At 37.7% G+C, this 19,135-nt stretch overlaps 1 protein-coding gene across 3 annotated transcripts in view; it reads left to right on the top strand.

Moving 5' to 3' along the window:
• PIK3C3 (phosphatidylinositol 3-kinase catalytic subunit type 3) overlaps positions 1-19,135 on the top strand; it is a 156,866-nt gene that overhangs the window by 14,266 nt on the left and 123,465 nt on the right. For all 3 annotated transcript variants that reach the window (XR_004345351.1, XM_032602470.1, XM_032602471.1), the window contains exon 4: positions 590-719. Coding sequence is in view for 2 of the 3 variants with exons in the window: in XM_032602470.1 (XP_032458361.1) it covers positions 590-719 (130 nt within the window). In the remaining variant the exon portion in view is untranslated. The remainder of the gene's footprint in view (positions 1-589; positions 720-19,135) is intronic.

The following is a 19,135-nucleotide window of genomic DNA, read 5'->3' as shown; positions in this document are numbered from 1 at the left end:
ACTTGTACTGGTTTATTTAATTTTTCTAACAACTCTGTGAGATACAGTTCCTCTTTATAATCTCATTTTATAGATGAGGAAACAGGCACAGAGAAGTTAAGTAACTTACCCAAAGTCTTGTAGGTAATATATGGCACAGCTGGGATCCAAACCTCAGCAGTTCAACTCTGCTGTCTACTATGCTGAATTGTCACTTAAAGTAGAAAGTTATATATTATTTTAATTTGGTTTCAGTCATTGTAAATGTGACATTCTTTCACTGGGTACAAATTTGGTTTCTGTTTCTAAGATCTCCACTGACGTGATGAAGTGCATGTGGTCCATTACTGATGCTTCTCTGTTTCCAGTTTACCTTTAGCATCTCTGTAATAGTTCTAACTGCTTGGAGGAGAAAAGAATGGCATGTGAAAAACAGTGTTACATGGATTTTAGTTGCTTGGTTAATTGCTTTACAGCCCACTGGAGGCTTAAAGCTTGGCAAGAGAGACATGTATTTCCTTGGTAGAATTCTCTCTGTTTACGAATCTGAAATTTCCCATAATGAACTACATTAATTTAATTCTGTCCTGAACATTCTCTTTTTGCCTAGCATGTTTCGCCAAGGGATGCATGACTTGAAAGTCTGGCCTAACGTGGAAGCAGATGGATCAGAACCCACAAAAACTCCTGGCAGAACAAGCAGTACTCTCTCAGAAGATCAGATGAGCCGCCTTGCCAAGGTAAAAAAGAAGCTATTGGAACAGGTGGAAGGCTCTGAATGATGTCTGTTGTAGTATAAATTGACATTATGAATTCTGTCAGATTACTTTTTAATTTAAATTTAATCTTTTAATAATAGTTTTATTGAAATATAATTCACATACCATAAAGTTCACCCTTGGAAAGTACACTTTAATGGTTTTTTAGTGAATTCACAAAGTTGTACGATCATCACCACTATTTACTTTTAGACCATTTTTATCAAAAATATAACCAAGTACCCATTAGCAGTCATTCCCCATTCCCTCCTTCCTCCAGCCCCTGTCAACCACTCATCCACTTTTTATCTCTGTAGATATTCCAATTCTGGACATTTCACCTAAAGAGAATCATAATACGTGGCCTTTTGTGTCTGTAATTCCAACAGATTTGAAAATGTAGAGCTTTTGGTGATACCTTCAAGATGACCACCTACTTTTTTGGTAACATCGTCTTAAAGATGCAAGTGTTATTACATGCTAGAGATTCTTATATTGTTTGAAAGTGAAAATTTCTTATATTAGTCCGTCTAAATTACCCTCACTCCACCCCACCTCTCTTTTTGTAAATTGACTGTTATTACCTCTTTTTTTCAAAATTGTGTTAATGAAGTGTTTTCATTTAATGTTTGTATTTCTAAGTTCAATTCTATTCTCAAATCACAACAGTGTAACTTATGTTGTGAATATCTGTTCAAAGAGTACTATGTTAGATACTGTTTAAAGATGCTTTTACAATACTTTTATTAAGAGACTTTCTTTTAATTTTTACATGTAATTTTCCTTTGTGATCTTATTAGTTACAGATGACTCTATTATGTCTGGAGAAAGTTTTAATACCAAGCACTTTACAACTTTTTTGTTTTAGATTCCATATATATATGTGTTAGCATACAGTATTTGTTTTCTCTTTCTGACTTACTTCACTCTGTATGACAGACTCTAGGTCCATCCACTTCACTACAAATAACTCAATTTTGTTTCCTTTTATGGCTGAGTAATATTCCATTGTATATATGTGTCACCTCTTCTTTATCCATTCATCTGTCAGTGGACACTTAGGGTGCTCCCTTGTCCTGGCTATTGTAAATAGTGTTTTAATGACCGTTGTGGAACATGACTCTTTTTGAATTATGGTTTTCTCAGGGTATATGCCTAGTAGTGGGATTGCTGGGTCATATGGTAGTTCTGTTTTTAGTTTTCTAAGGAACCTCCATACTATTCTCCATAGTGGCTGTATCAGTTTACATTCCCACCAACAGTGCAAGAGGGTTCCCTTTTCTCCACACTCTTTTCGGCATTTATTGTTTATAGATTTTTTTTTTTTTTGCGGTACGCAGGCCTCTCACTGTTGAGGCCTCTCCCGTTGCGGGGCACAGGCTCCGGATGCACAGGCTCAGTGGCCATGGCTCACAGGCCCAGCTGCTCCGCGGCATGTGGGATCTTCCCGTACTGGGGCATGAACCCGTGTCTCCTGCATCAGCAGGCAGACTCTCAACCACTGTGCCACCAGGGAAGCCCCTGTTTCTAGATTTTTTGATGATGGCCATTCTGACTGGTGTGAGGTGATACCTCATTGTAGTTTCGATTTGCATTTCTCTAATGATTAGTGATGATGAGCATTCTTTCATGTGTTTGTTGGCAGTCTGTATATCTTCTTTGGAGAAATGTCTATTTAGGTCTTCTGACCATTTTTGGATTGGGTTGTTTGTTTTTTGGATATTGAGCTGCATGAGCTGCTTGTAAGGTTTGGAGATTAATCCTTTGTCACTTGCTTCATTTGCTAATATTTTCTCCCATTCATAGTGTTGTCTTTTCGTCTTGGTTATGGTTTCCTTTGCTGTGCAAAAGCTTTGAAGTTTCATTAGGTCCCATTTGTTTATTTTTATTTCTATTTCTTTAGGAGGTGGGTCAAAAAGGATTTTGCTTTGATTTATGTCATAGAGTGTTCTGCCTATGTTTTCCTCAAAGAGTTTTATAGTGTCTGGTCTTACATTTAGGTCCTTAATCCATTTTGAGTTTATTTTTGTGTACGGTGTTAGGGAGTGTTCTAATTTCATTCTTTTAGATGTAGCTGTCATTTTCCCGGCACCACTTATTGAAGAGGCTGTCTTTTCTCCATTGTATTTTTTTGCCTCCTTTATCAAAAATAAGGTGACCATATGTGTGTGGGTTTATCTCTGGACTTTCTATCCTGTTCTATTGATCTATATTTTTGTTTTTCTGCCACTACAATACTGTCTTGATTACTGTAGCTTCATAGTATAGTCTGAAGTCACGGAGCCTGATTCCTCCAGCTCTGTTTTTCTTTCTCAAGATTGTTTGGGCTGTTCAGGGTCTTTTGTTTTTCAACACAAATTGTGAATTTTTTTGTTCTAGTTCTGTGAAAAATGCCATTGGCAGTTTGATAGGTATTGCACTGAATCTGTAGATTGCTTTGGGTAATATAGTCATTTTCACAATGTTGATTCTTCCAATCCAAGAACATGGTATACCTCTCCATCTGTTTGTATCACCTTTAATTTCTTTCATCAGTGTCTTATAGTTTTCTGCATACAGGTCTTTTGTCTCCTTAGGTAAGTTTATTCGTAGTTATTTTATTCTTTTTGTTGAAATAGTAAATGGGACTGTTTCCTTAATTTCGCTTTCAGATTTTTCATCATTAGTGTGTAGGAATACAAGAGATTTCTGTGCATTAATTTTGTATCCTGCTACTTTACCAAATTCAGTGATTAGCTCTAGTAGTTTTCTGGTAGCATCTTTAGAATTCTCTATGTATAGTATCATGTCATCTGCAAACAGTGGCAGCTTTACTTCTTTTCCAATTTGCATTCCTTTTTCTAATCTGATTGCTGTGGCTAAAACTTCTAAAACTGTGTTGAATAAGAGTGGTAAGAAAAAAAAAAAGTGGTAAGAGTGGGCAACCTTGTCTTGTTCAGGATTTTAGTGGAAATGGTTTCAGTTTTTCACCATTGAGAAGGATGTTGGCTGTGGGTTTGTCATATATAGCCTTTATTATGTTGAGGTAAGTTCCCTCTGTGCCTGCTTTCTGGAGAGTTTTTATCAAAAATGGGTGTTGAATTTAGTTGAAAGCTTTTTCTGCATCTATTGAGATTATCATATGGTTTTTATCCTTCAGGTTGTTAATGTGGTGTGTCACATTGATTTGCATGTATTGAAGAATCCTTGCATTCCTGGGATAAACCCCACTTGATCATGGTGTATATTCCCTTTAATGTGCCTTTGGATTCTGTTTACTCGTAATTTATTGAAGATTTTTGCATCTATGGTCATCAGTGGTATTGGTCTGTACTTTTCTTTTTTTGTAATATCTTTGTCTGGTGTTGATATCAGGGTGATGGTGGCTACCTAGAATGAGTTTGAGAGTGTTCCTCCCTCTGCTATATTTTGGAAGAGTTTGAGAAGGATAGGTGTTGGTTCTTCTCTAAATGTTTGATAGAATTTGCCTGTGAAGCCATCTGGTCTTTGGCCTTTGTTTGTTGGAAAATTTTTAATCACAGTTTCAATTTCAGTGCTTGTGTTTGGTCTGTTTATATTTTCTCTTTCTTCCTGGTTCAGTCTCAGAAGTTTGTGCGTTTCTAAGAATTTATCCATTTCTTCCAGGTTGTCCATTTTATTGGCATATAGTTACTTGTAGTAATCTCCCTTGATCCTTTGTGTTTCTGCAGTGTCAGTTGTTACTTCTCTTTTTCATTTCTAATTCTGTTGATCTGAGTCTTCTCCTTTTATTCTTGATGGGTCTGTCTAATGGTTAATCAATCTTGTTTATCTTCTCCCAGAACCAGCTTTTAGTTTTATTCATATTTTTTATAGTTTTCTTCATTTCTTTTTCATTTATTTCTGATCTGATCTTTATGATTTCTTTCCTTCTGCTAACTTTGGGGTTTTTTGTTCTTCTTTGTCTAATTGCTTTAGTTGTAAGATTAGGTTGTCTAATTGCTTTAGTTGTAAGATTAGGTTGTTTGAGGTTTTTCTTGCTTCTTGAGGTAGGATTGTAATGCTATAAACTTCCCTCTTAAAACTGCTTTTGCTGCATCCCGTAGGTTTTGGGCCATCATGTTTTCAGTCATTTGTTTCTAGGTAGTTTTTGATTTCCTCAGTTATCTCTTGATTATTTAGTAGCATATTGTTTAGCCTCTATGTGTTTGTATTTTTACAGTTTTTTTCCTGTAATTGGTATCTAGTCTCATAGCATTGTGTTTGGAAAAGATACTTGATACAATTTCAGTTTTCTTAAATTTACCAAGGCTTGATTTGTGACCGAAGATATGATCTATCCTGGAGAAGTTTCCATGAGCACTGAGAAGAAAGAGTATTCTGTTGTTTTTGGATGGAATGTCCTATAAATGTCAATTAAGTCCATCTTGTTTAATGTATAATTTAAAGCTTGTGTTTCCTTATTTATTTTCATTTTGGATGATCTGTCCATTCGTGAAAGTTGGGTGTTAAATTCCCCTGCTATGATTGCGTTACTGTCAATTTCCCCTTTTATGGCTGTTAGCATTTGCCTTATGTATTGAGGTGCTCCTATGTTGGGTGCATAAATATTTACAATTGTTACATCTTTGTCTTGGCTGGACCCCTTGATCATTATGGAGTGTCCTTCTTTGTCTCTTGTGCTAGTCTTTATTTTAAAGTCTATTTTGTCTGATATGAGAATTGTTACTCCAGCTTTCTTTTGATTTTCATTTGCATGGAATATCTTTTTTGATCCCCTCACTTTCAGTCTGTATGTGTCCCTTGGTCTGAAGTGGGTCTCTTCTAAACAGCATATGTATGGGTCATGTTTTTGTATCCATTCAGCCAGTCTGTGTCTTTTGGTTGGAGCATTTAATCCATTTACATTTAAGGTAATTGTCAATATGTATGTTCCTATTACCATTTTTTTAATTGTTTTGGGTTTGTTATTGTAGGTCTTTTCCTTCTGTTGTGTTTCCTGCCTAGAGAAGTTCCTATAGCATTTGTTGTAAGGCTGGTTTGGTGGTGCTGAATTCACTTAGCTTTTGCTTGTCTGTGAATGTTTTAATGTCTCCATTGAATCTGAATGAGATCCTTGCTTGGTTGTAGGTTTTTTCATTTCATCACTTTAAATATGTCCTGCCACTCGCTCTGGCTTACAGAGTTTCTGCTGAAAGATCAGGTCTTAACTTTATGGGGATTCCCTTGTATGTTTTTTTTTCCTTGCTGCCTTTAATTTTTTCTTTGTATTTAATTTTTGATAGTTTGATTAATATGTGTCTTGGCGTGTTTCTCCTTGGATTTATCCTTTATGGAACTCCCTGTACTTCCTAGACTTGATTGACTATTTCCTTTCCCATATTAGGGAAGTTTTCCACTATAATCTCTTCAAATATTTTCTCAGTCTCTTTTTTTTCCTCTTTTTCTTCTGGGACCCCTATATTTCGAATATTGCTGCATTTAATGTTGTTCCAGAGGTCTCTGAGACTGTCCTCAATTCTTTTCAATCTTTCTTCTTTATTCTGCTCTGTGGTAGTTATTTCTACTATTTTACCTTCTAGGTCACTTATCTGTTCTTCTGCCTCAGTTATTCTGCTGTTGATTCCTTCTAGAGAATTTTAAATTTAATTTATTGTGTTGTTCATTATTGTTTGTTTGCTCTTTAGTTCTTCTGGTTCCTTGTTAAAACTTTCTTGTTTGTTCTGCATTGTATTTCCAAGATTTTGGATCATCTTTACTATCATTACTCTGAATTCTTTTTCAGGTAGACTGCCTATTTCCTCTTCATTTATTTGGTCTGATGGATTTTTACCTTACTCCTTCATCTGCTGTGTGTTTCTCTGTCTTCTCAGTTTGCTTAACTTACTGTGTTTGGGGTCTTCTTTCGCAGGCTGCAGGTTCTTAGTTCCCATCGTTTTTAGTGTCTGCCCCCAGTGGCTAAGGTTGGTTCAGTGGATTGTGTATGCTTCCTGATGGAGGGGACTGGTACCTGTCTTCTGGTGGATGAGGCTGGATCTTGTCTTTCTGGCTGGCAGGACCGTGTCCGGTGGTGTGTTTTTTGGTGCCTGTGACCTTACTGTATTTTTAGGCAGCCTCTCTCCTGATGGGTGAGGTTGTGTTCCTGTCTTGCTAGTTGTTTGGCGTAGGGTGTCCAACACTGTAGCTTTCTGGTCATTGAGTGGAGCTGGGTCTTATCGTTGAGATGGAGATCTCTGGGAGAGCTTTCGCTGTTTGACATTACGTGGAGCCGGGAAGTCTGTGGTGGACCAGTGTCCTGAACTCGGCTCTCCCGCTCAGAGGCACAGGTCTAACACCCGGCTGGAGCACCAAGACCCTGTCAGCCACATGGTTTAGAAGAAAAGGGAGAAAAAAAAGAAGAAAGAAAAAAAAATTAAAATAAAGTTATTAAAATAAAACTAATTAATTATTAAAAATAAAAAATTAAAAGTAATTAAAAAAAAGAAAAAAAACAGTCAGAAATAACCTTAGGACAAATGGTAAAAGCAAAGTTATGCAGACAAAAATCACACAAAGAAGCATACACATTCACACTCACAAAAGGAGAAAAGGGAAAAAAAATATATCTATATATTGAAATAGAAACAGGAAGTGAGCAACCAAATCAATAAACAAATCTACCAATGATAATAAACTCTAAATACTAAAACCAGAAACAAATTAGATCCAGAAAGCAAACCCCAAGTCTACAGTTGCTCCCAAAGTATGCCAGTAGGTCACCTGAGGGCATCTATTCTTCACTCAGACAGGACGGGGTTAAAGGAGCAGCTGATTAGGGGACTCTGTCTCACTCAGGCCTGGGGGGAGGGAGGAGTACGGAATGCGAGGCTAGCCTGCAGCGGCAGAGGCAGACGTGACTTTGCAACAGCCTGAGATGTGCCCTGTATTCTTCCATGGAAGTTGTCCCTGGGTCACGGGACCCTGGCAGTGGCGCTCTGCACAGGCTCCTGGGAGTGCAGGTGTGGATAGTGACCTGTGCTTGCACACAGTATTGTTGGTGGCTGCAGCAGCAGCCTTAGCATCTCATTCCCGTCTCTGTTGTCTACGCTGATAGCTGCGGCTGGCGCCCATCTCTGGAGCTTGTTTAGTCAGTGCTGTGAATCCCCTATCCTTGTGCACCCCGAAACAGTGGTCTCTTGCCTCTTTGGCAGTTCCAGACTTTTTCCCGGACTCCCTCCCGTCCTGCTGTGGCGCACTAGCCCCCTTCAGGCTGTGTTCACGCAGCCAACCCCAGCCCTCTCCCTGGGATCTGACCTCGGAAGCTGGAGCCTCAGCTCCCAGCCCCCAACCGTCCAGGCCGGTGAGCAGACAAGCCTCTCAGGCTGGTGAGTGCTGGTCGGCACTGATCCTCTGTGCGGGAATCTCTCTGCTTTGCCCTCTGCACCCCTGTTGCTGCGCTGTCCTCTGTGGCTCCGAAGCTTCCCCCCGCCACCCCCATCTCCGCCAGTGAAGGGGCTTCCTAGTATGTGGAAACTTTTCCTCCTTCACAGCTCCCTCCCAGAGGTGCAGGTCCTGTCCCTATTCTTTTCTCTCTGTTTTTTCTTTTGCCCTACCCAGGTACGTGGGGAGTTTCTTGCCTTTTGGGAAGTCTGAGGTCTTTTTCCAGCGTTCAGTAGGTGTTCTGTAGGAGATGTTCCACATGTAGATGTATTTCTGATGTATTTGTGGGGAGGAAGATGATGTCCACATCTTACTCCTTTGCCATCTTGAAGGTCTCCAAGAATGAATGTTATAATTCATATAATAATGAAATTCTGAATTTGAGTGGGAATGGTCAGAGTCAAGAAATATAAAGCTATATAGTTGTGCAATTCATCCACCTAGGTTCTCTTATATTAAACAAATTATATAGGCTTCTATTCACATGTTCCTAATTTTTTCCCATTTATTTATTAAAAAATTTTTTTTTGCGGCACGTGGGCCTCTCACCGTCACGGCGTCTCCCATCATGGGGCACAGGCTCCGGATGCGCAGGCCCAGTGGCCATGGCCCACAGGCCCAGCCACCCCGCGGCATGCGGGATCCTCCCAGACCGGGGCATGAACCCGTGTCCTCTGCATCGGCAGGCAGACTCCCAACCACTGCGCCACCAGGGAAGCCCTCTCATTTAGTTTTGATGCAGATTTCAGAAATAATTTTTGTAACAACTGATTGACATTTTTCAAACAGCAGTAAATGCAGCATTGGAATTTGAAATGGACTTTTTAATGTAGCACAATGTTATAGTATACATTTCTCATTTTTATCTTTTGAATTTTATAGTAGGAGAAAAAGGTGTGACTTGATAATGATCAGCTTTTTTTATGGTTGCAACTATAACTCCTTAAAGAGTTGTTTGGGTTCATATTTATTCTTTTGATTATCTTTGTACATTTGCGGCTCTCAAAATGATGAGTAAGCATATGCAGAGCTAAATGAGGTATTGGAAAGAAGCCTTCTTAACAGTTTTGTTAGTGGGTAGCAATCATCAAGTCTAAATTCTTTATATTGGAGAGGATGGGAAGTAAGATCCTACTTTTTCAAGAGATATGTATTAAAATTTATACACTGACTATTACCGAGGGTGGCTAATAGTTTTTAAGTGAGTATTTATGCATTTGTTTCTAAATCTTTAAAATGGGGGTAAAAATTAATGAGAATAAGTCTTTCTTATGCAAATTGGAGGTGAGCTCCTTTCAAAGTTCTTTTTCCCTAATAGAATTCTATTTCTTACTTCTGAGTGGAGTGGAGCCTTCGGAGGTTGCTGTGCTGTGACAGCTTGCATTAGTGTTTAACTCATGTTCCCCAGAGACTAAATGGAAACCATTAAAACCAATAATTACTCTTCTTAAGGGGAAAAAGGCATCATGTTTGTAGCATTTTTGAAGGAACTGCTCTCCCTTTGAAGGAAGCTTTTTTAAATTTTTTGGCACTTGGGCTAATATGTTTTATTCTTTTCTGTACAGCAGTTGGTCATGCTGTTTGAAGTTTCAGAACTGTTATATCCCTGCTGCTATTGACGTTGAATGTGTTTTATAAATGATGCTTTTGGTTTGATGAAATTGGAAGCTTGGGCATTTGGAAGCACTTTTCAGTGGGAAGAGCATTGTAGTATGAGGCAGAGATTTGGCCATCCTACCAGCTCTGGGAAAATAATTTCTAAGCCTGTAAAATCAGAAGTTTAGAATGGATGATATTTGAGGTCCCATGTAGCTATTCACATTCTATGATTCTAAAAGTACTGTAATAGTAAATAATTGGGATTTTTTATTTACCTGGATTTTATAGTTACCACCTTAATAGAGAAACAACATACAGTCATCAGTTGGCAATTGTGGAATCGTTGTTCATGCCATTCCTTTTCATCTGTAATGCATAAGCCTAGAGTAAAGCATTGTTCAGGACCTGCCTAATGTGAATGATCTGGCTGTGCTCTTAGATTTTGTTTTTGTTGTTTTTCTTTTTTGGTTAGTGCCTGCTTCTTAAATTTTTCAGACTGGCTTCCTTTGTATTTCCCTTGCCTTATACCAGAAAAAGTATACTTTGATATTTGTTGTGGTCTTAACTTCTAAACTTACCAGAGAGAGTATACTTTGATACTTGGTATACTCTGAATTTAAAATTATACTTTGGTATTTGTTTGTTCCTTAAAATTATGCCACAGTAACTCTCTCCCTCCTTTTCTCCTCCTCTCATTTTTCTGGTTCCACATTAAAAAGTTTGTTAGATTGTCATTTTCTTCCTCAAAACATTTCGAAATTGCCTTTGGTACAGTATTACAATATTTTGAAATTGTTTTTGGTTCTTTAAAAACCTGGGAAAAAATGTCTATGCTATTGTTTCCATTTTCATGTAAAAGGAACAGATATTTCATTTTCTCACACTGTCATTTTAAGAAAAGAAATGAGTATTCAAATAGATGAGGTTTAAGTGGTTAGAACTGAATGGTTTCTTTCTTGTTGTACTTTGATTTTTCCAGTGAATTTACTCTGTTTCTAATTGTTGAGAAAGGTGGCTTAAGAGTAAAAACGTGTATATTAATCTTAATAACAGCAGAGCATAGTTACCATTGCATTGTACCCATGAGACAAAATAAATAGCACAGTGATGATTTTCAAACTGCAATTTAAGGGAGTTTATTCAGTTAAAGAACTGCTTTAGTCCTGGCTGCCTGGGGATAATAGGACAAGAGGGCTGTGAAATGAAGATGAGCTATTTAAATGGCCTATAAAGAGACAATGTTAGATAATTATTAAGCAAAGAACCTCAAACTCAAGCTGTACTAAATATTCTTATTCTGACTTATTGATAGAACTGAAAGTTAAATTATAAGTGCAGTATGAATAATGGAATTTTAAAAGACTGATTTCTAGGTTTAACATTTTTTAAAAAGTCAAATCCTTTCAGAATAGTTTTAGTGGAATTAACCTCTAATGATTTTACATCATTTTGTGGACATGCCTAGTTTTCCTTTGAGGAAAAATTGAGTGTGAGAAAAGGAAACAAAACTGAATAGTCTTGGGACTTCTCTGGTGGTGCAGTGGTTAAGAATCCACCTGCTAATGCAGGGAACATGGGTTCGAGCCCTGGTCCTGGAAGATCCTACATGCTGCGGAGCAAGTAAGCCCATGCGCCACAACTACCGAGCCTGTGCTCTGGAGTCCACAAGCGACAACTACTGAAGCCTGCGTGTCTAGAGCCTGTGCTCCGCAGCAAGAGAAGCCACTGCAATGAGAAGCCCGCTCACTGCAACGAAGAGTAGCCCTCGCTCGCCACAACTAGAGAAAGCCCGCGGAAGCAATGAAGACCCAACACAGCCAAAAATAAAAAAACTGAATAGTCTTTCGTTTAGTTCTTATTTTTTATGACTTGCATTTCTTAGACTTAGTAGGGAACAGGAAGAAAATTAATATATTGAAATATACTCTTTCCCCCATCTTCCTTGTTATCTTCTCTTTCCCATCTCTAAATTTCCCTAATTAATTTTTTACTAACATAGTAACTTTCTGTTTGAATTGATTTGTGAAAATAATCAAAGCCCATACCTCTTGGGCATTTATTCCTCTTTGATTGTCCATGACTGGCCTTTTAATGATTGTGGGCCTTAATTGAGCAAATTTGCCCATTGTTCCCATCTGCTCCATTTTTCAGCTTGTCGTATTGTAAGAGTTTTATGACTAGGGTACATATCCACCTGGGGTTTTGGATGTGACTACCAAGCTTTAGTGTTTGATTTATATTTGAATCCATGTCTTTAGACATGAAAGGTTAGTGCAAAAGCATGCTTCTCCACTCTCTTCTTTTCATTTTAGCAGCTCTGCTTGATGTCTTTGGAATGTGCTTTAGTTTCTGTCAGTTTGATTAAGAGGAGGCAAAGAGAAAGCAATGACTATTTGAAAAATGCGTTGTGGTCTGTGTGACGCAGATGGGGTGGAGAATGTTAGGTAGAGTATATAGGTGAGCATTGCTACAGGGAAGTTGTGGTAAGATGTGGTAATGTTTCAGGCTGACCCTCAGAGTGCCTACATGGGGTCGTTCTGGGTCCAGGGTCCAGACTCAGGTTTATAACAATAGGAACTGGATTTTTTTTAGTTCATCCAGGAAAAATTAGTATCTTGAGAATAGGTTCATGCCAATCAATTCAAGGGGTTATTTTTAATCTGGAGCTGTACTGTCTAAGATAATAGCCACAATTCACATGTGGCAATTTAAGTTAATCAAAATTAAATTTAATTTAAAATTCACTTGCTGCGTTACCATAATCACATTTCAAGTGCTGAATAGCCACATGTGGCTAGCAGCTACCTAGTAGACAGTGCAGGTGTGGAGTATTCCCATTATTGCTGTTCTACTGAGCAGCCCTGGTCTAGAGTACCAATTTACTAATTTGTAATGGGTGAGTAACCATATTACCTTTCTGGTAGCCATAATACTTGTGTCTGCTATCCAGGACACCATTTTTTAAGGCAGTTTGGAAATTAAATTAGTCTTCAGGAGTTATTAATTTCTTAGTGAGCCATGAAGGAGCCTGAAGGAGCTACAAAGTTTTGTGAGATATTTCTCTCAGTATGGGGAAATCTTAAAAGGACTCTTCCTCTTTCTCTCATGACATTGTCTTTCTAGTTGCAGGATTACTTGAATATGCTGGCTACACTGTATGTTTTGAATAAACATTGACAAATAATCATGATCACAGAATAATCCTTTACAATTGAGATTAATATAACAAGAAGTTTTCTGGTTACATACTTCTGTGAAATGGGATTGAGGCTGTTTATTTTAAATTATTTTATTGTACTGTTTGACCTGCCGAAATATTTGCCCTTGAAAGACAATATTTTACATTGAATGCACTGCATTGAATGGGTACTTGTTTTGAGGTATTAATTTAGAGGAGCTCACTGAGATTTTTATTCTAAGTATGTGGAAAAGTCCTCTATCCACCATCATCATTTGCTCTGTTTTTTTTTTTTTTTTTTTTTTTTTTTTTCGGTATGCGGGCCTCTCACTGCTGTGGCCTCTCCCGTTGCGGAGCACAGGCTCTGGACGCGCAGGCTCAGCGGCCATGGCTCACGGGCCCAGCCGCTCCACGGCACGTGGGATCTTCCCGGACCGGGGCACGAACCCATGTCCCCTGCATCGGCAGGCGGACTCTCAACCACTGCGCCACCAGGGAAGCCCTCATTTGCTCTGTTGAAGACACACTTCTAAATGCTGGAGATTTAAGAATTATGTTACTACGTTGAAGCTGTCATTATTACTAGTGCCATTATGAGGAATAATAATAATAACTATAATAATCTCCTTACATGTATAAAGTGCTTTAATAGCTCTAAAACCCTTTACATGGATCAAGAACTAAAAATGGAGATGTGATTAAAATCATGGCTTTGGAGACCATTTTTCATTCAGATTCCAGTTGTGTTCTCTTGTTTACATGTGATCTCAGATTAGCTACTTAACATTTACTAAGCCGTGAATTCCTCATCTTTAAAGAGGAATAAAGGTTATATCTACTTTTCGCAGTTACTGTGAAGACTAAATATAAATGAGATAAAATATTTAGTTTTTAACATATTGTGGGACAATACTGAGCACTAATAAATGTTAGCTGTTGTTACTTCATCTTATTTGCTTTCATTTAATTCTAACAAGTTTAATGATTAGACTTGTAATACACAGTATGTTTTTTTTTCTCCCTTTTATTTATGTATTTATTTAACATCTTTATTGGAGTATAATTGCTTTACAATGGTGTGTTAGTTTCTGCTTTATAACAAAGTGAATCAGCTATATATATACATATACATATATCCCCATATCTCTTCCCTCTTGCGTCTCCCTCACTTCCTCCCTCCCTATCCCACTCTTCTAGGTGGTCACAAAACACCGAGCTGATCTCCCTGTGCTATGTGGCTGCTTCCCACTAGCTATCTGTTTTACATTTGGTAGTGTATATATGTACGTGCGTGCGTGCCACTCTCTCACTTTGTCCCAGCTTACCCTTCTGCCTCCCCGTGTCCTCAAGTACATTCTCTAGTAGGTCTGTGCCTTTATTCCTTTCCTGCCCCTAGGTTCTTCACGACGATTTTTTCTTCTTTTAGATTCCATATATATGTGTTAGCATATGATATTTGTTTTTCTCTTTCTGAATTACTTCACTCTGTATGACAGACTCTAGGTCCATCCACCTCACTACAAATAACTCAATTTCGTTTCATTTTATGGCTGAGTAATATTCCATTGTATATATGTGTCACATCTTCTTTATCCATTCATCTGTTGATGGACACTTAGGTTGCTTCCATGTCCTAGCTATTGTAAAAAGAGCTGCAATGAACACTGTGGTGCATGACTCTTTTTGAATTATGGTTTTCTCAGGGTATATGCCCAGTAGTGGGATTGCTGGGTCATATGGCAGCTCTATTTTTAGTTTTTTTTTTAAACTTGCTTTTTAATTAATTAATTTATTTATTTATTTTTGGCTGTGTTGGGTCTTCGTTTCTGTGTGAGGGCTTTCTCTAGTTGCAGCAAGTGGGGGCCACTCTTCATTGTGGTGTGTGGGCCTCTCACTATCACAGCCTCTCTTGTTGTGGAGCACAGGCTCCAAACGCGCAGGCTCAGTAGTTGTGGCTCACGGGCCTAGTTGCTCCGCGGCATGTGGCATCTTCCCAGACGAGGGCTCTAACCCGTGTCCCCTGCATTGGCAGGCAGATTCTCAATCACTGTGTCACTAGGGAAGCCCACATTTTTAGTTTTTTAAGGAACCTCCATACTGTTCTCCCTAGTGGCTGTATCAATCTACACTCCCACCAACAGTGCAAGAGGGTTCCCTTTTCTCCACACCCTCTCCAGCATTTACAGTTTGTAGATTTTTTGATGATGGCCATTCTGACCTGTGTGAGGTGATACCTCATTTTAGTTTTGATTTGCATTTCTCTAATGATTAATGGTGTTGAGCATTCTTTCATGTGTTTGTTGGCATTCTGTATATCTTCTTTGGAGAAATATCTATTTAGGTCTTCTGCCCATTTTTGGATTGGGTTGTTTGTTTTTTTGATATTGAGCTGCATGAGCCGCTTGTAAAATTTTGAAGATTAATCCTTTGTCAGTTGCTTCATTCGCAAATATTTTCTCCCATTCAGAGGGTTGTCTTTGTCTTGTTTATTGTTTCTTTTGGTGTGCAAAAGCTTTGAAGTTTCATTAGGTCCCATTTGTTTATTTTTGTTTTTATTTCCATTTCTTTAGGAGGTGGGTCAAAAAGGATTTTGTTTTGATTTATGTCATAGAATGTTCTGACTATGTTTTCCTCTAAGAGTTTTAAAGTGTCTGGCCTTACATTTAGGACTTTAATCCATTTTGAGTCTATTTTTGTGTATGGTGTTAGGGAGTGTTCTAATTTCGTTCTTTTACATGTACCTGTCCAGTTTTCCCAGCACCACTTATTGAAGAGGCTGTGTTTTCTCCATTGTATATTTTTGCCTCCTTTATCGAAAATAAGGTGACCATATGTGTGTGGTTTTATCTCTGGGCTTTCTATCCTGTTCTGTTTATCTATATGTCTTTGTTTGTGCCAGTACCATACTGTCTTGATTACTGTAGCTTTGTAGTATAGTCTGAAGTCAGGGAGCCTGATTCCTCCAGCTCCGTTTTTCTTTCTCAAGATTGCTTTGATTATTTGGGGTCTTTTGTGTTTCCATACAAGTTGGGAAATTTTTTGTTCTAGTTCTGTGAAAAATGCCAATGGTAGTTTGATAGGGATTGCATCGAATCTGTAGATTGCTTTGGGTAGTATAGTCATTTTCACACTGTTGATTCTTCCAATCCGAGAACACAGTATATCTCTCCATCTGTTTGTATCATCTTTAATTTCTTGCATCAGTGTCTTATAGTTTTCTGCATACAGGTCTTTTGTCTCCTTAGGTAGGTTTATTCCTAGGTATTTTATTCTTTTTGTTGCAGTGGTAAATGAGAGTGTTTCCTTAATTTCACTGGCAGATTTTTCATCATTATTGTATAGGGTTGCAAGAGGATTCTTTGCATTAATTTTGTATCCTGTTACTTTACCAAATTCTTTGATTAGCTCTAGTAGTTTTCTTGTACCCTCTTTAGGATTCTCTGTGTTTAGTATCATGTCATCTGCAAACAGTGACAGCTTTACTTCTTATTTTCTGATTTGGGTTCCTTTCATTTCTTTTTCTTCTCTGATTGCCATGGCTAGGACTTCCAAAACGATGTTGAATAATAGTGGTGAGAGTGGGCAACCGTGTCTTCTTTGTGATCTTAGTGCAGATGGTTTCAGTTTTTCACCATTGAGGACAGTGTTGGCTATGGGTTTGTCATATATGGCCTTTATTATGTTGAGGTAAGTTCTCTCTATGTCTACTTTTTGGAGAGTTTTTATCATAAATGAGTGTTGAATTTTGTCAAAACCTTTTTCTTCATCTGTTAAGATGATCGTATGGTTTTTCTTATTCAATTTGTTAATATGGTGTATCACATTGGTTGATTTGTGTATGTTGAAGAATGCTTGCATTCCTGGGATAAACCCTACTTGATCATGGTGTATGATCCTTTTAACATGCTATTGGATTCTGTTTGCTACTATTTTGTTGAGGATTTTTGCATCTGTGTTCTTCAGTGATCGTGGCCTGTAGTTTTCTTTCTTTGTGACATCTTTGTCTGGTTTTGGATGATGGTGACCTCATAGAATGAGTTTGGGAGTTTTCCTCCCTCTGCTGTATTTTGGAAGGGTTTGAGAAGGATAAGTGTTAGCGCTTCTCTAAATGTTTAATAGAATTCACCTGTGAAGCCATCTGGTCCTGGGCCTTTGTTTGTTGGAAGATTTTTAATCACAGTTTCAATTTCAGTGCCTGTTATTGGTCTGTTTATATTTTCTCTTTCTTCCTGGTTTAGTCTCGGAAGGTTGTGCTTTTCTAAGAATTTGTCCATTTCTTCCAGGTTGTCCATTTTATTGGCATATAGTTCCTTGTAGTAATCTCTCATGATCCTTTGTATTTCTGCAGTGTCAGTTGTTACTTTTCCTTTTTCATTTCTAATTCTTTTGTTGTGGTCATCTCCCTTTTTTTTCTTGATGTGTCTGGCTCTTGGTTTATCAATTTTGTTTATCTTCTCAAAGAACCAGCTTTTAGTTTTATTGATCTTTGCTATTGTTTCTTTTTCACTTATTTCTGATCTGATCTTTATGATTTCTTTCCTTCTGCTAACTTTGGGGTTTTTTTTGTTCTTTCTCTAATTGCTTTATGTGCAAGATTAGGTTGTTTATTTGAGATGTTTCTTGTTTCTTAAGGTAGGATTGTATTGCTATAAACTTCCCTCTTAGAACTGCTTTTGCTGCATCCCATAGGTTTTGGGTTGTCATGTTTTCATTGTCATTTGTTTCTAGGTATTTTTTGATTTCCTCTTTGATTTCTTCAGTGTTCTCTTGGTTATTAGGTAATGTATTGTTTAACATCCATGTGCTTGTATTTTTTACAGATTTTTCGCTGTAGTTGATATCTAGTCTCATAGTGTTGTGTTTGGAAAAGACACTTGATATGATTTCAATTTTCTTAAATTTACCGAGGCTTGATTTGTGACCAAAGATACGATCTATCCTGGAGAATGTTCCATGAGCACTTGAGAAGAGAGTGTATTCTGTTGTTTTTGGATGGAATGTCCTATAAATATCAATGAAGACCATCTTGTTTAATGTATCATTTAAAGCTTGTATTTCCTTATTTCTATTCATTTTGGATGATCTGTCCATTGGTGAAAATGGGATGTTAACATCCCCTACTGTGATTGTGTTACTGTCAATTTCCCCTTTTATGGCTGTTAGCATTTGCCTTATGTATTGAGGTGCTCCTATGTTGGGTGCATAGATATTTATCATTGTTATATCTTCTTCTTGGATGTATCCCTGATCATTATGTAGTGTCCTTCTTTGTCTCTTTTAATAGTCTTTGTTTTAAAGTCTATTTTGTCTGATATGAGAATTGCTACTCCAGCTTTCTTTTGATTTCCATTTGCATGGAATATCTTTTCCATCCCCTCACTTTCAGTTTGTATGTGTCCCTAGGTCTGAAGTGTGTCTCTTGTAGACAGCATATATACAGGTCTTGTTTTTGTATCCATTCAGCCAGTCTATATATTTTGGTTGGAGCATTTAATTTGTTTACATTTAAGCTAATTATTGATATGTATGTTCCTATTGTCATTTTCTCAATTGTTTTGGGTTTGTTGTTGTAGGTCTTTTCCTTCTCTTGTGTTTCCTGCCTAGAGAAGTTCCTTTAGCATTTGTTGTAAAGCTGGTTTGGTGGTGCTGAATTCACTTAGCTTTTACATGTCTTTAAAGGTTTTAATTTTTCCATCAAATCTGAATAAGATCCTTGCTGGGTAGAGTAATCTTGGTTGTAGGCTTTTCCCTTTCATCATCTTAACTATGTCCTGCCACTGCCTTCTGTCTTGCAGAGTTTCTGCTGAAAGATTGCTGTTAACCTTATGGGGAATCCCTTGTATGTTATTTGTTGTTTTTCCCTTGCTGCTTTTAATATTTTTTCTTTGTTTTTAATTTTTGATTGTTTGATTAATATATATCTTGCCATGTTTCTCCTTGGATTTATCCTATGTGGGACTCTGTGTGCTTCCTGGACTTGATTAACTATTTCCTTTCCCATATTAGGGAAGTTTTCCACTATAATCTCTTCAAATAATTTCTCAGTCCCTTTGTCTCTTCTTCTTCTTGGCACCCTGTAATTCTAATGTTGGTGTGTTTAATGTTGTCCCAGAAGTCTCTGAGAGTGTCCTCAATTCTTTTCATTATTTTTTCTTTATTCTGCTCTGCAGTGGTTATTTCCACTATTCTATCTTCCAGGTCACTTATCCGTTCTTCTGCCTCAGTTATTCTGCTATTGACTCCT

This window comes from Phocoena sinus, chromosome 14 (assembly GCF_008692025.1).
Source record: "Phocoena sinus isolate mPhoSin1 chromosome 14, mPhoSin1.pri, whole genome shotgun sequence".
NCBI classification, from domain to species: Eukaryota; Metazoa; Chordata; class Mammalia; order Artiodactyla; family Phocoenidae; genus Phocoena; species Phocoena sinus.
This window is presented reverse-complemented; position numbering and strand designations above follow the sequence as displayed.